At 41.2% G+C, this 15,697-nt stretch overlaps 1 protein-coding gene across 2 annotated transcripts in view; it reads left to right on the forward strand.

The window, feature by feature from the left end:
* The window catches only part of SNX25 (sorting nexin 25), a 112,749-nt gene that overhangs the window by 31,443 nt on the left and 65,609 nt on the right, over positions 1-15,697 (forward strand). For both annotated transcript variants that reach the window (XM_080661551.1, XM_080661550.1), the window contains one exon: positions 8,551-8,635. In XM_080661551.1, coding sequence (XP_080517677.1) covers positions 8,614-8,635 — 22 coding nt within the window. In that variant the 5' untranslated portion in view covers positions 8,551-8,613. The remainder of the gene's footprint in view (positions 1-8,550; positions 8,636-15,697) is intronic.

Raw genomic sequence — 15,697 nt, forward strand, 5'->3', positions numbered from 1 at the left:
TATTCACTCATCATATGTACTAACTCAATGCTCACAACCCTAAGAGGTAGGTACTATTGCTATCTTTATTTTACAGATGAGGAAATAGAGGTAGAGAAAAGTAAGTTGCCCAAAATTACATAGTAAGTGTTGGAGTCATCAAGTAGGAGGAAATATACTAAAATAACAATAGTGATTATCTCTGGATGATGGCATTATAGATTCATTATTTTTTCTCACTAGATTATTGATTTAGTATAAAAGAATATAACTCAGAGCAGACAGATGGAAGAGATGTACATGGCAAGGTATGGGAAGGTGTGTGGAGTTCCATGTCCTCCAAACATGCCACTCTCCAGCAGCTCTCTGAACCCCGTCCTTTTGGGTTTTAAGGAGGCTTCATTAAGAGTACAATTGATTAAAACATTGGCCATTGGAGATTTCCATTTAATTCTTTATATTTATAATATAGAATGTGTCTCTGCTCTTTATATAATTGGAAATAGCATTTGAAAAAGAAATTAAAGTATGTTTGGAACCTAGAATAAACAATATGAGAACATTTGTAGGTTTTAATTTTAAAGAATAGCTTCCTTTTCTTATATCTAAAATAGAAATTATACTTGATTGAAAGGGGGAAAAAGACACAAGTACCTCTACTTCCTGTCAGTACAATTTCCCTCAATGGTAACAGTTCAGTATGTGTGTTTGACAATTTTCACTTATCAATAAGGAAAACAGTCGCTTTTAGTTCATGATTAAACATTACAAAGCACAATCCAGGAAAGTGGCTTCTGATCCAGCCAGGTTTTCTTTAAATACTTCCCCAGTAATAGAAAGTGTAAAGGCACATACACATTAGAATAGCTTCAGGATATGTACACTTTCCCTCTGTAAAGTATAGCCTCAAAGGCAAAAATATTTCAAGAAAGAGATATTTTATTTTGTTGTGTCCTACTCAGGTTGCTTAACTTTTTAATCCTTTCTTGCTTTCACTTCCACCATTTCTTTCCCTTCAGAAAACCAATCAGCCATCTAACCAGCCTACCTACCAAATTAGCATCAATTTGTTGAAAGCTAGTAACATTTTGAATTTTATTAAGGACTAGAGGCCCGGTGCATGAAATTTGTGTGTGGTTGGGGTTCTGTCAGCCCAGCCTGCACCTTCTCTAATCCGGAACCCCTTGGGGGGATGTCCGACTGGCAGTCGGACATCACTCTCACAATCTTGGACCACTGGCTCCTAATTGCTCACCTGCCTGCCAGCCTAGTTGCCCCTCACTGCCCCCCCACCAGCCTAATCACTCTCAACTGCCCCCCCTGCCTGCCTGGTCACCCCCAACTGTACCCCCCCCCGGCCTGGTCGCCTCTTAACTGCCCCCCCCTCCGCCTGCCTGATTGCCCCCAACTTCCCTTCTCTGCTAGCCTGGTCGCCCCTAACTACCCCCCCTGCGGGCCTGGTTGCCCCTCACGCTCCCCCCCCCCCTACTGGGCTGGTTGCCCCATGCAGCCTGCTTGTTCAGTCGTTTGGTTGTCCCTCACTAACCCCCCTGCCAGCCTGGTCGCCCTACACAGCCTGCTTGTTCAGTCGTTTGGTCATCCCTCACTAACCCCCCTGCTGGCCTGGTCACCCCATGCAGCCTGCTGTTCAGTCGTTTGGTTGTCCCTCGCTAACCCCCCTGCTGGCCTGGTTGTAGGCAGCCATCTTGTGAGGATGTGATGGTCAATTTGCATATCACCTCTTTGGCAGTATGTGCCAGGCATTCTGCTGAGTGCTTTCGGGAGCGAGCAATTACAGACTAGATACCCACAGTTTGAAAATGGCTTGTGATTTGGCCCAAGCAGTGTAAGCAGTGTTTGGATTAATAATAAATTGTTTTGAGATATCACCTAAAATTCTTTTTTTGTAAATATATTTTTATTAATTTCAGAGAGGAAGGGAGAGGGAGAGGGAGAGGGAGATAGAAACATCAATGAGGAGAGAGAATCATTGATAGGCTGCCTCCTGCATGCCCCACATTGGGGATCAAGCCTGCAGCCTGGGCACATGCCCTTGACCGGAATCAAACCCAGGACTCTTCAGTCTGCAGTCTGACACTCTATCCACTGAGCCAAACCAGCTAGGGCTCACTTAAAATTCTTGATTTCCATTCTTTGGAAAAGAATTGGAACACCTAGCTGCACAGCAGTAGTAACCCCCTTAACTCATTTATATTCCTTACCAGGCTCCTTTTATCTTTTTTCTTCTCCGGACCCCTGAATTAGTTATTTAATCCTCAGAGGTGTTGTAAGCCCACTTAAGCTAGAGAGGAAGTGGCTGGGTCAGGGATCTACCATTAGGAAAAGGTGTTGTTGGACTTGGGAGCGGTGTGCTTTCCACTCTGCCTGCCGCCCTCATAGCTCTGGGACTTGGCTACTCACCTTCCATGTTGGGCATGACTTTTATTGCTATGTCACCACCTTAGTTAAATGAGATGGCTTTTCACGCTTCTTAGTCCTTCCTTATCTTCCTGAGGAGGAATAGGTGGAATTCCTTCATTGCTTTGGTTTTAAGTAAATTATTTTATGAGGCCGAGGCAGAATATGATTGGTTTGAAAGGAGCCATGACTTTGAGAGCATAATTTAAGGATGAGAATGTTTGTCATGAGATCCCAGTAGATGGTCAGATGCTGAGAATATTTGGAAAGACTCAGCCATGTGACAGCTCCATGTGGTTAGTGTTGGTGATTGGGGGTTTGTGTTTGTTTTCTTAGGATAAATGACTATTTCACTAGTTAACAACGAATTATACCTATCACTCCTTCACATCTGTAAAGAGCTTTTCTTTTTAAAACAAATGCATTTAAAAATTTTTAAGTGTATACATATATAATGAGGGAGAGAGGCACTTTTTTATTTGAGTATTCCAGTATTGGACAGAAAGGAATTACCAGTCACGCGCTGGCTATTCTAGCTCATCTGTGCTCCCGCAGGAAGCAGCACAGGAAGCATTGTCATATTTATAAACAGTGGACAATGTGCTATATGTCCTGGCCAGATTCCAGATTGTTCCTGGTTGTTGCTAATGGTGTCAGAATACCCAAGTCTCTGGACATGGATTCTCTGTGGGTGTGGTTTCCTCAGGAGAGGCTCTGTAGCTATAATACATTCCAGTTGCCTTAGCTCTGACACAGACACTTTGAGTGTATTGTGGCTGTAGACTAAAAGCTGATGTTCAGGAGTAAACAGAAAGCTGATATGTTCTCAGGAAAGGGCTTTGGAAATGGCATGGACTCGTTGATGCTGGGGATCTAGTTACATATGTATATTAGAGACAAGCTTTAGGGTTTTGTTCAGCATTTCTGAAATGAGCATTTACATGTTGAGACATCTCATTTTCTTTCTTCAGAGAACTCACCAAGTGATTAAAAATGATCTTGGCAAGCTAGGTTTTAACCTAGGTTTAAATCTTAAAATTAAGACAGATTTCATTTATTTTAATTACATAAAAAATAAGGCATATTTTTTACATGGCAAAGGGGTACTGCTTTACCAAAGCCTTCTGTGGATGAATAATGTGGTATGGATCCATAAAACAGAAAACAAGAGCTGGTCAGATGACTTTGGAAGCTCTCATTTCAGAATTAGGATATTGAAGATTTCTATCCCTATTCTTTGTGGCAGTGGGAAAAGCCCACACACTTTTCTTTCATGTTTCCTAAAACCAGCATTTTAGGAAGGTGAGTGTCAGGCAGAGGTAGGCTGTGCCTGAGGAATGAGGCTGTGTTTGTGCAGATAGGAGAAAGTTCACATTTGCCTTAAAGAATAGGTCTTTTGAGGAAGTCTCTGCGTGTGTTGTTTCTTTTTTCAAATCTATAAATAGAAGGAAGAGAAACCAAGATGGTGGCATAGGTGAACACCTAACCTGCTGCCTCGCTCAACAATTTCAAAACTACAGCTAAAAGGCAGAACGGACATCATCCAGAACCAAGGAAAGCTAGCTGAGTGGAAATTCTACAACTAGAAGTAAAGAGAGGGACACACGGAGACTCAGAGGAGCTGCAAAAAGCTGAGGTAGGGAGACATGCGCACGGAGAGGACGGGCAGCTGCGTGCCTGGCTAGCTTTCTCTAGTGGGAGAGAGACGGAAGCTCCTGACTGCACTGAACCCCAGTTCTGATTGCACTGAACCCCAGTTCCAGGTGAGACCCTGGGGTCCCAGACTCATATGGGGGGAGTCTGGACTGTTGGGAAAAGAGAGGAGAGCACGGAAACTCAGGGGAGCCGCGAAAGGCAGAGGTTGGGAGGCGCGCGCGCAAGTGTGCGCAGAGAGGACTGACTGCTGAGTGTGCCGCTGGCTTTCTCTAGCGGGAGGAAGGCGGAAGCTCCCGACTGCGCTGAACTCCAGTTCTGAATGCACTGAACCCCAGTTTTGGGTGAGACCCTGGGGACCCAGACTCATACTTCGGGCGGGGGGGAGTCTGGACTGTCGGGAAAAGAGAGGAGCGCATGGAAACTCAGGGGAGCCACGAAAGGCAGAGGTCGGGAGGAGCGCGCACGAGTGCGTGCAGAGAGGACTGACTGCTGAGTGTGCTGCTGGCTTTCTCTAGCGGGGGGAAGACGGAAGCTCCTGACTGCGCTGAACTCCAGTCCCGGGCGAGAATCTGGGAATCCAGATTCATTGGGGGAGAAACTGGACTGTCTGGCAGCGGGCGAAACTTGAGGGCGGCTTTCTCTCAGAGGTGCTTGCAGCGATTACTGCGGGACACTGAGACCCAGGGGCCTCATAGGGCAGGGCTGATGGGAAGCCAAGGCTGTGGGCTCAGCCCTGAGACTCTGCCCCATCCAAGCTGAGCACAGAGGCTTTTACAGTTTTGCAAGTCTTGTCTCATAAGGCTGTCTCCAGCACAGAAGTTCTCCCGGCGTAGACACAGCTGATCCTCACAGCCAATTGGCCTGGAGGTCAATTGCTCCCAGCGATACCAACAACAATCAAGATTTAACTACCACAAGGCTGTACACACAGTCCACAAAGTGGTTCACCAAGAGGGTCCACCTCAGGTAACTGGGGAGGCTGAGCCACTGGGCCCTAGAGGACACCTACCACACAAAGCTACTCTACCAACTCAGGGAAGCAACGAAAATGTGGAGACAAAGAAACAGGATACAAAAGAAAGAAATGGAGGAAAACAAACGACTGGATATAGAGTTCAAAACCATGGTTATAAGGTTTTTCAAGAATTTCCTAGAAAAGGCCAATAAATTTAGCGAGACCCTCGAGGATATGAAAAAGGACCAACTAGAAATTAAACATACACTGACTGAAATAAAAAATATTATACAGAGACCCAACAGCAGACTAGAGGACCGCAAGAATCAAGTCAAAGAGTTGAAATAGAAAGAAGCAAAAAACACTCAGCTGGAAAAGCAAAAAGAAAAAAGAATCCAAAAATATGAAGATAGTGTAAGGAGCCTCTAGGACAACTTCAAGCGTACCAACATCAGAATTATGGGGGTGCCAGAAGAAGAGAGAGAGCAAGATACTGAAAACCTATTTGAAGAAATAATGACTGAAAACTTCTCCCACCTGGTGAAAGAAATAGACTTACAAGTCCAGGAAGCGCAGAGAACCCCAAACAAAAGGAATCCAAAGAGGACCACACCAAGACACATCATAATTAAAATGCCAAGAGCAAAAGACAAAGAGAGAATATTAAAAGCAGCAAGAGAAAAACAATTACCTACAAGAGAGCACTCATACGATTGTCAGCTGTTTCTCAACAGAAGCTATGCAGGCCAGACGGGAGAGGCAAGAAATATTCAAAGTGATGAATAGCAAGAACCTACAACCAAGATTACTCTACCCAGCAAAGCTATCATTCAGAATTGAAGGGCAGATAAAGAACTTCACAGATAAGAAAAAGCTAAAGGAGTTCATCACCACCAAACCAGTATTATATGAAATGCTGAAAGGTATTCTTTAAGAAGAGGAAGAAGAAAAAGGTAAAGATAAAAATTATGAACAACAAATACATATCTATCAACAAGTGAATCTAAAAATCAAGTGAATAAAAAAATCTGATGAACAGAATAATCTGGTGAATATAATAGAATCAGGGCATAGAAAGGGAGTGGACTGACAATTCACAGGGGCAGAGGGGTGTGGGGGGTGCAGGAAGAGACTGGACAAAAATCGTACACCTATGGATGAGGACGGTGGGGAGGTAAGGGAAGAGGGTGGGGTGGGAACCGGGTGGAGGGGAGCTATGGGGGGAAAAAAGAGAAACAATTGTAATAATCTGAACAATAAAGATTTATTTAAAAAAAATAGAAGGAAAATGAAGGCAGTTTTTGCTCACTGTCCTCTGGACCAAAGGAATCTATTCACATTTTGCATTTTCTCCCTCCCTCCACCCCCTTTCCCCTTACCTTCCTTCCTCTCTCTGTTCCTTCTTCCCCTTCTTTCTTTCCTTCCTTCCCTTTCTCTCCTTCCTTTTTTTCTTTCCCCTCCTTGGGATAATGATTAATAAGTTGCATGTTTGTGATATGAAAGAAGTGAAGTACTGTTTGTAGCGACTAACACTTGTGTAGGAATTTAGACATGAGGAGATTCTGCCTCCATAAATATTAAACCCTTAAAAAAGGAATTTCCATGCATAGTTCTGCAGTTATTTTTGGCCCATGATGTTTTCTGTTGTCTTCCTGTTCTCTGTACTTACAGACCCTCCATCAGGCTGTGGGATGGATGGAGATGAAGAATCTTGTTTTCTAATAAGGGCCAGGGACCCCTGGGGATGGGTAAAGAGCGTAATTCTTATTCAGATACAGACAGCAGTGACAACATATGTTTATATGTTTTATATCTAAGTATGAAGCAGACATATGGCAAGAAGTAGTAGAGCCCTGACTAGGGAGCCAAAAAAAAAAAAAAAAAAAAAAAAGGTAAAATGTAAGAATAAAAAAATTAAGTTTTGAAGGAAGTTGTGAAGATAGACACATGCTCAGAGTATCTGCTTCTCTCCCAGCCCTTAGAGACAGTTTCCATTTTAAGAACCCAAATTGTGGAACTTCTCAAATAAGTGTTATGTGACTTTGGTTGTATCATCTGATTAGTGCTGTACACTAAAACGAACATACCTGTATTTGGGAAACTATACCAGACAATTTGTCAAAGCCTTGAGAAGTTGTGATTAAAGTTATTTGTCAGTATAGTGCTCTAAAAATATTAAATCTAAAAAGCACTAGAATTTTGAAATTCTCAGTTTCTCATTTTTTTTCCCACAAAATAAAAAAAAATTAAAATTACAATAAAAGGTACTGACCGCTTAATTTTATAGCAAGTTACTCAGGGACTAGAAAATAGTATTAAATAATTGAGAGTGTATTTCTTTTATGCATTAAATGGCGTTTGTCTATAGGATTATGATTATTTGCAGTTTTAAAAATATTTCTTGGGAAAGTATTGAATATTATGTTAATTTGTAGCATAAAAGAATTCTTTTCTTTCCTGAGTGTAATTGTACACTTAAGGCTTTTAAAAGTATTTCAACTAAGGAATGTTAAAGCTATGGCTTTTTGTTTGTTTTTAATAACAGTGATCATCAAAACAGATGGCACTGTTGGCACCTGACCCAGTGGGTAGTGAGAAGTAGCCAGGAACTATAAAGGTCTCCTCCTGGTTGGGTGGCCCAGACGCTTGGGGCTGTTTGGATGCCCTGCCTGATTGCCTCAGGCTTGTTGATTGGATGAGGGTGATAGTAATATTAGCCATTTAGATCTCCTTAGTGATGTGCCAATGGTAGTATTTATGGAGGCCCCCCCCCCCAAAAAAAAGAATCCCCACATTTTGTTAACATTACTTAGTTAAATTTTTATCCTCCAAAACCAACAAATGGGCCCAATTACATTATACATGTGTTTGATCATTTTGGTATGTGATCAATTAAATTTTTTCCTCTTTATAAATGTATCCTTTCTAGCCTGATAGTGGGATTTTAATTCTGTAATTCTCTCCCCCACACCCCACCCCTTTATTTTGCCAAGCATTATCTTTTTACAATTAAAAAAAATTTTAAGAAGCATTTTTAAAACTTGCTGTTACATGGACATTGAGTAAGAAGTTAAAATCCTGTGCCGCCTAGAGAAAACCACATAGTTTGATATATGTGCTTCGAAACATTTTGCATGTTTTCGTACTTTCTGCCATGCTGTTGATTTGTTTATTTCTATATTTGCATCATACTGTTTTGATATCTGAAAGAGAAAAAAATCCTTCCTTAATTGTTTATTTCAAACAATTTTTAACTAAACTAAAACATTTAGTTGCTTTCCCAAGAGAACTTTATAATCTGACTAGAGGCCCGACGCATAAAATTCGTGCAAGGGGCTTGGCCCTCACAACCGCGGCGGTTTGCCTCAGCCCTCGCAGCCTGGCTTCATCCCGAAGGTCGTTCGACTGTCCAGTCTAATTAGCATATTATTGTAGATAAGTGAATCTTATTGCTTGTTTAGATGGTATTTCATACCTTTGGTTTTATTTTTATATATGATTTATTAATTTAGTAATCTGTATCTTTTCTTCTTACATTTCAGAGTCCTGTGTATGGAAATTCACATGAGTCAGTTCAGTCTAGAAGGGTAGTAATTTCTCATAATATGGATAAAGCTCTGAAAGAAGGTAAGGACCTAATGAGAGTACATAATTACCATATAGAGCAATTCATTATATTTATTCTAAAAGGAAAATAATGTCTAGCAAATTTATCTATCATTCTTGTCTGAGTATAGCGTTAGGATTTTTTTCCTCATGAATTTTTATTTGATGACTAATTATATCTTCATTGTGTAAAGTCTGTAGAACTCTTCTCGTCTTGCAAAATTGAAACTCTATACCTATTAAACAATTCCCACTCCCCCTTTCCCAGCCCCTGGCAATCTGCTTTCTGTTCATGAATTTGACTTTTAAGTTCCTCACGTAAGTGGAATCATATAGTATTTGTCCTTTTGTATTTAGCTTATTTACTTAGCATAATGTCCTCAGGATTCATCAGTGTTGTAGCATGTATCAGCATATCCTTCCTTTTAAGGCTCAATAATATTCCACCCTAAATAAACATGTCATGCCTAAGTGCAGAGAAACTTCTAAGTCTTAAAAAATTAAAGAAAGACTATGTTTATAATAGCATGATTCACAATAGCCAATAGGTGGAAGCATCCCAAGTGTCCAATGATGGATAACGAAGGAATAAACAAAATGTGGTATATACATAAAATGGAATATTGCGATAACTATGTATGGTGTCAGGGTACTGGAAATATCGAGGGGAACACTGTGTAAAGTGCATGACTATCTAACTACTCAGCTTTATACCCAAACCAATGCAAAATAAAATTGGAGGGAAAAAAGGAAACAGGAAAAAAATAATATAAAAAAAGGCACAGTATGGCCAAGAGAGTGCCCTTCTCTCACTTAGATTGCTGTATCAGTGACAACTCAGTCCCCAAATCAAACAAAGCAAATGTAGAATTAGGCTTCAAATTGCTGTTTTACCAAGATTAATTCAAAATGTATATTTTAGTAATAAAGTATATTAATCACATGGTCCTTGCCAATATATTAACCAACAATATTGCAAAGCTTTTCTACACAATAAACAAAATAATATATATTTTTTTAAATCCTCACTTGAGGATATGTTTTTTATTGATTTGAGAGAGAGAGAGGAAGGGAGAGAGAGAGAAACATCAATGTGAGAGAGAAACATCAATCAGTTGCCTCTTGTATGCTCCCTGATCAGGGATCACACCCAAAACCTAGCTATGTTCTCTGATCAGGAATCAAACACGCAGCCTTCTGGTATATAGGACTGAGCCAGCTGGCCAAGGCAACAAAGTAATTATTTAAAACTAGAGGCCTGGTGCACAAAATTTCTGCACTGGGGGCGGGGCGGGATCCCTCAGCCTGGTCTGTGCCCTCTCAGAGTCCGGGAGCCCTCGGGGGATGTCTGACTGATGGCTTAGCACTGCCATGGAGGCGGGAGAGGCTCCCGCCACCGCCACTGCGCTCATCAGCCATGAGCCTGGCTTCTGGCTAAGTGGTGCTCCCCCTGTGGGAGCACACTGACCACCAGGGGGCAGCTCCTGGGTTGAGTGTCTGCCCACTGGTGGCCAGTGCACATCATAGCGACCAGTCATTATGCAGTTCAGTCGATTTGCTTATTAGCCTTTTATTATATAGGACATTTAATTGAAAACCAACATGTGACGAATTACAAACAAAATTGCCTACTAAAAATTTTGGACATTTAAATTAATAAGGAATTAGAATCTAAAAATGTGTCCAGAAGGCTAAGCTGCTAAACGGCTTTGTAAACATTTAGAAAATCTGTAGTGGTTATAATTTTCATGTCTAGAATATTTTAATTTACATTTCTAAACTCTGGGACCAGTACATTTAATTAAAATTCTGAATATTATTAACTATTTTTAGTGGACTTGCCTTGATAAAATTGAGGGTCTTTTGGTATGCTTGTAAGTTATATCAGAGATATTTATTAAGGCGATAGTAATTTAAATTCAGTTTATATGAAATGCTTAAGAACATTTATTTTAAAATTTCCCCCTGAAGTTAGATTAAACTAGATAACATTTTTGTACCATTTTATCTTTATATATTTTATTCCTTTTAGAAAGTATAATTTAAAAGCAGATTCATTTTAAGAGTTGAGTAAATTACAAGGCAGATATGTGTGTCTGCATGTTTGTATGTGTATTTTTTTGTTGTCGCTACTAAAGTGGGCAGTATAACTTAGGATTTATCTTTTAAAAACTTAAGTTTTCATAGATTGAATTACTAAAAAGAAAGAAGTAATAGGCAAGTATGCAGAGCGAAATAATATAGTTAGACTTTCTGTAGAGCAGTAAGAATTACTAAGCTTCAGATGCCGGAAGTTTAGTGTCATATTCGGAGATGATCAAAGGATATCATCACTGTGCTCTGTTAGCCAGTTTCACATGCAGAAACTATATTTAGTGGTTCCGATACAGTATGAACGAACTATGTGTCCGTCTGAGAAGTCGGAACAGCTGCCCTCTTGTACCAGATATCTAAAAGTTTCTGCTGAAGTTACATTTCCTGGGAAACTGACAGATATAGAGAAGAAAAAAAAAAGACTTTAAACAAATCTTTTGACTTACTATTAAATCTCATTGTAACAGAAGATAATTATCAGGTCATTTTACAAGTAAACAGACCTCTTAGTTTCATTGGAGCATGTCGTGGAGAAGGTGGTAATCGCTGTTACTAGGCTCCCTCTGTGGCCAATCCCGGAGGATGGTGCACTGTCCAAGAATAGATGCTGGCATGGGAAGAAGAGCTCCCACTTGAAAGAACATGCCTTCTCCCACCCCTTTAGGCTCAGCTCACCTAGTGTATGACACTTTTCCCGGTGGTATGCAATATGTTGTTGAATGAATGAATAGATCCATCAGTGACATAAACTAATAACCCCAGATCTTCCCAGAAGATGACTTTCTTCTGCCTACAGATAGTGATTATCAAATACCAAATTGCATTTTTAAAACTTTTACAAACCATAGAGGGCCATTAGTATGAACAAGGGAATTATTGTGGTCCTTATCATTATCATTAGGCCAGTTTCTGGTTGAATGGGGACTATTTCTTTGTTCCAAGAGACTCAGGTGATGGACATGTACGAGTCATGGGGCTCTACCTCTTGGACATAGAAGACTGTGTCTCTGAATTGCTCTGGGGAAAAGGCAGAGTTGAAAAAAATTACTTTCTTAGAGCTCACTCTCTTTTTTTCCTTTTTCTTTATGTTTTTATTGATTTGAGAGAGAGAGCGAGCGAGCAGGAGCAAGCAAACGGCGGAGAGAGGAACACCAATTAGGAGAAATATTTATTGATTGGCCGCCTCCTGCATGCCCCCTACTGGGGATCAAGCCTGACACTCTGGAGATGATGCCCCAATCAACTGAGCCACATCGGCCAAGGCTGTTTTGTACATTTTATATCTATTACATTTTTATGATTATGATACTTAGCTTGGAGAGGGGTGCTGATGAGCTATTGGTAGAAGATATACCTGTGTCTAACACATATCTCTATTACTGAGTACAGATTTTTGCCAGTATTCATTTTTATTAATTCCTAGCTGAAATGTGTTATCAGAGGAATGTTTGAGAGCTGTATTAATTAGCATGTGCATTGTAGTTAACAAATGTAATGAGGCATTATGTAGGTAAATATGTCCTTCACATTAATCCTTTAACATGCTGAAAAGATCTTATTTTAAAGCTATTAAGTCTCGCCCTAGCTGGTTTGGCTCAGTGGATAGAGTGTCGGCCTGTGGACTGAAGTCTCCCATGTTCGATTCCAGTTGAGGGCACATGCCTGGGTTACGGGCTTGATCCCCAGTCAGGGGAGTGCAAGAGACAGCCAATCAATGATTGTCTCTCAGCATTGATGTTTCTATCTCTCTCTCCCTCTCCCTTCCTTTCTGAATTCAATAAAAATATATATTAAAAAAAGATATTTGGTCTCTTATAATTGCCCTTAATTTCCTGCTATAATTTGAAATTAAATTTTAACAAAAGAAAAAACACTTTTATTTTCCACACCTTTGGATTGCAGATTTATATGCTGTTAGTTAAAAATTCTATAGCATGAAAACTTCAATAAAAGAGCTAAGAGGAAGACTTGCACATAAATGAACTAGCAATGTTTTGTTGGCAAGGTGGCCCTCATGCTCTTGTTACTTGGCATTGGGATGTGCAGACAAGGGCCTTTAGAGGTCATGTAATCCGGCCTGTCAGCTCAGGGAGTAATTTTTTCTATGTCATTCTTGTTTGTTGGATATCTAGCTTGTTTAAAAGTTTCTTATGATGGAATGTTCATCATCTAACGTGGCAGCCTCTTGAACAGCTTATTGATTTATTCAGTTCCTTTGTATGGTAAACATCTACACTAATAAAAGAGAAACATGCAAATTAACCATCACTCTGCTACACCCACCAGCCAATCAGGAGCAAGTATGCAAATTAACCTAACTAAGATGGCAGCCGCCACGGAGCTGGAGTGAGCAGGAGGCTTGGGTTGCCCCAGCGATGGAGGAAGTCAAGCTTCCCACCCTGGCCTCTGCTCAAGGAGGTGCTGAAAAAAAAACACAAAAAAAAACCCTTACCCAGGCTGGCCACACCCCTCACCCCTGGGGTGAGGGTCCCCGCTGGGGTTTTTTTTTTTTTTTTTTTTTTTTTTTAATTTTTTTTTTTTAAATATATTTTATTGATATTTCACAGAGAGGAAAGGAGAGGGATAGAGAGCTAGAAACATCGATGAGAGAGAAACATCGATCAGCTGCCTCCTGCACACCTCCCACTGAGGATGTGCCCGCAACCAAGGTACATGCCCTTGACCAGAATCGAACCCGGGACCTTTGAGTCCGCAGGCCGACGCTCTATCCACTGAGCCAAACCGGTTTCGGCCCCGCTGGGGGTCTTGGCCAGCCTGCAAACAGCCGTCAGCCCTCACCCAGGCTGTCCAGGCACCCCAGTGGGGACCCCCACCCTGAAGGAGTGTGGCCAGCCTGCAAACAGCCGTCAGCCCCTCACCCAGGCTGGCCACACCCTCCTGGCCCGATCCCTGTAAATGGGCAGTCGAACATCCCTTGAGGGGTCCCAGATTGGAGAGGGTGCAGGCTAGGCTGAGGGACCGCCCCCTCCCCCCACACAAATTTCATGCACCAGGCCTCTAGTTAATAAATAACCTCTTTGTGATTTCTTACCCATTGGTCCTATTTTTGCCTTCTAGAGAAATTTAAAAGTACAGCCTCTTACATATATTTTTCATACAAATAGGTTTTAAACAATCTGGATATCTGTTGGATGAGGGAGCTATTTTATATTTTTCACATCTTTACTCATGTGGCTTGTCTGATCTTCGTGAAAGGCTGCAGTGTCCTGAGTAGAAAGAATATGTGACTGGCAGGAGACTTGGCTCTGCCACTAGTTAACTTTGAGCAAGTTATTTCACTTCTCGGAACTCAATTTGTGGAGGGCGTGAAACTCAATTACTGTGTAGAAACCACGGTCTACTTGTTTGTTACCAATAATTGAGATTATAGGATTGGTTCATTCCTGTTTTTGCAATAATTTCTTACATCTGGGTCGGCAATAATTTCTGCTTTTTTCTTAATGGAATAGTCCAATTAGGGATGAGATGTGTGTACTTTTTGCCGAATCTAGAAAGCATAACAGCTATTTGTTCAAATTAATATCTGGAAGTGAGCAGAAAATTGCCGAAAGGCGTAGGAGAGTCATTTGTTGCTTTTGCTTTTGTTTCGCCTTTTCTTCCATGTTCAGTGGATATGATTCCACCTTGCATGCTGGAAGCCTCTATAAATATTTATTTAATGAATAGTGCAAAATTGAGGTAGAATCATTTTTTTCTTTTCAGTGCCTGCCCCTTAGTCCTTGTTCTTAGCAAGTAATTCTTCTCAGCTATAAGGCTCAGTTTTATTAAGTATCTTCTCAGCATGACTGAGGCCAATGGAATCACTTTGAGGATTTATCTAAAAACCTTAGTATGTGTCTGTGAATAAGACTTTTTTTTTTTGAGAAAATATTTTTATTTTTGCCAAATAGTTCTAGGAAAATACAGGATCTCCTATATGATCTAAAATATTAAGAACAAATATAGTTGGACCACACAAGTTACTTCATTTCACTAAATGCTCATCCTTAAGTTATGCTGCTTCATTTTATATTTGCTTACAATGCATATGTTTTGCTCATTGGATGATTTAAGGCCATGTATAGCAGTTTTATGTAAAAAGTCTAGTTTCTTTGTAAAACGTGGAAGATTAAATCCTCTGTTTACATCTTTTTCTTTTTATGTTCAGCCCAATTTGTGCCAAGCTTATGTGAACAAAACTTTTGATGCTCTCTCTGTGTATGCTTTTGAACTTTGGGATTTAAGATGCTACTTGGTAAATTGTTATAAAGCCGAGAAATTCTGGAAAAACATTGGATATACTTTCCTGTTTGATATTCTGAGAAAAAAGCCGTCACAGGATATTAGAACAAGAATAGGGCTTCCTCTGACCAGTGGGCTTTTGCAGACGTGGGATCTCCACACAGAGTGGGTACTAAGCCTGAGCTGGATGCTCCATTTGTTAATGGTTTCCTACAAATCATGACCCTCTCTGCCCCTTCCTGCAAAAAACAAATAAAATAACAACTTAAAGTTGGTGTGTAGTGGTCAAGGTGAGGAAAATGAGCCCCGAGTTGTAGGCTAAAGCATTATTTGAGAACTAGAGGCCTGGTGCACAAAAATTTGTGCACTCGTGTGTGTGTGTGGGGGGGGGGGGGGAGGGGAGTCCCTTCAGCCCGGCCTGTGCCTTCTCGCAGACCAGGAGCCCTCAGGGGATGTCTGACTGGGGAGCGGGCCTAAGCCGCAGTCTGGCCTCCTTCTGCGGGAGGTGACCCTCAGGCTGATCGGGGGACTGACCCGGCTGCGAGTGGATGGCCCTGCCCCCCATAGCCCCTCTGTCACCACTGGTCACCGCCGCCCCCCCATTTCCATCCCCTCCCTCTGCCCACTGGCACCCTCCTTGGCTGGTCTGGTGCTGCTCACTCGCTGGCCCCACCCCCTGCTGACCAGTCGTTCCACTGTTTGGTCGATTTGCATATTAGGTTTTTATTATACAGGATTATGGGTTAG

This window comes from Plecotus auritus (genome assembly GCF_963455305.1).
Source record: "Plecotus auritus genome assembly, chromosome: 3".
In the NCBI taxonomy this organism is placed as follows: Eukaryota; Metazoa; Chordata; class Mammalia; order Chiroptera; family Vespertilionidae; genus Plecotus; species Plecotus auritus.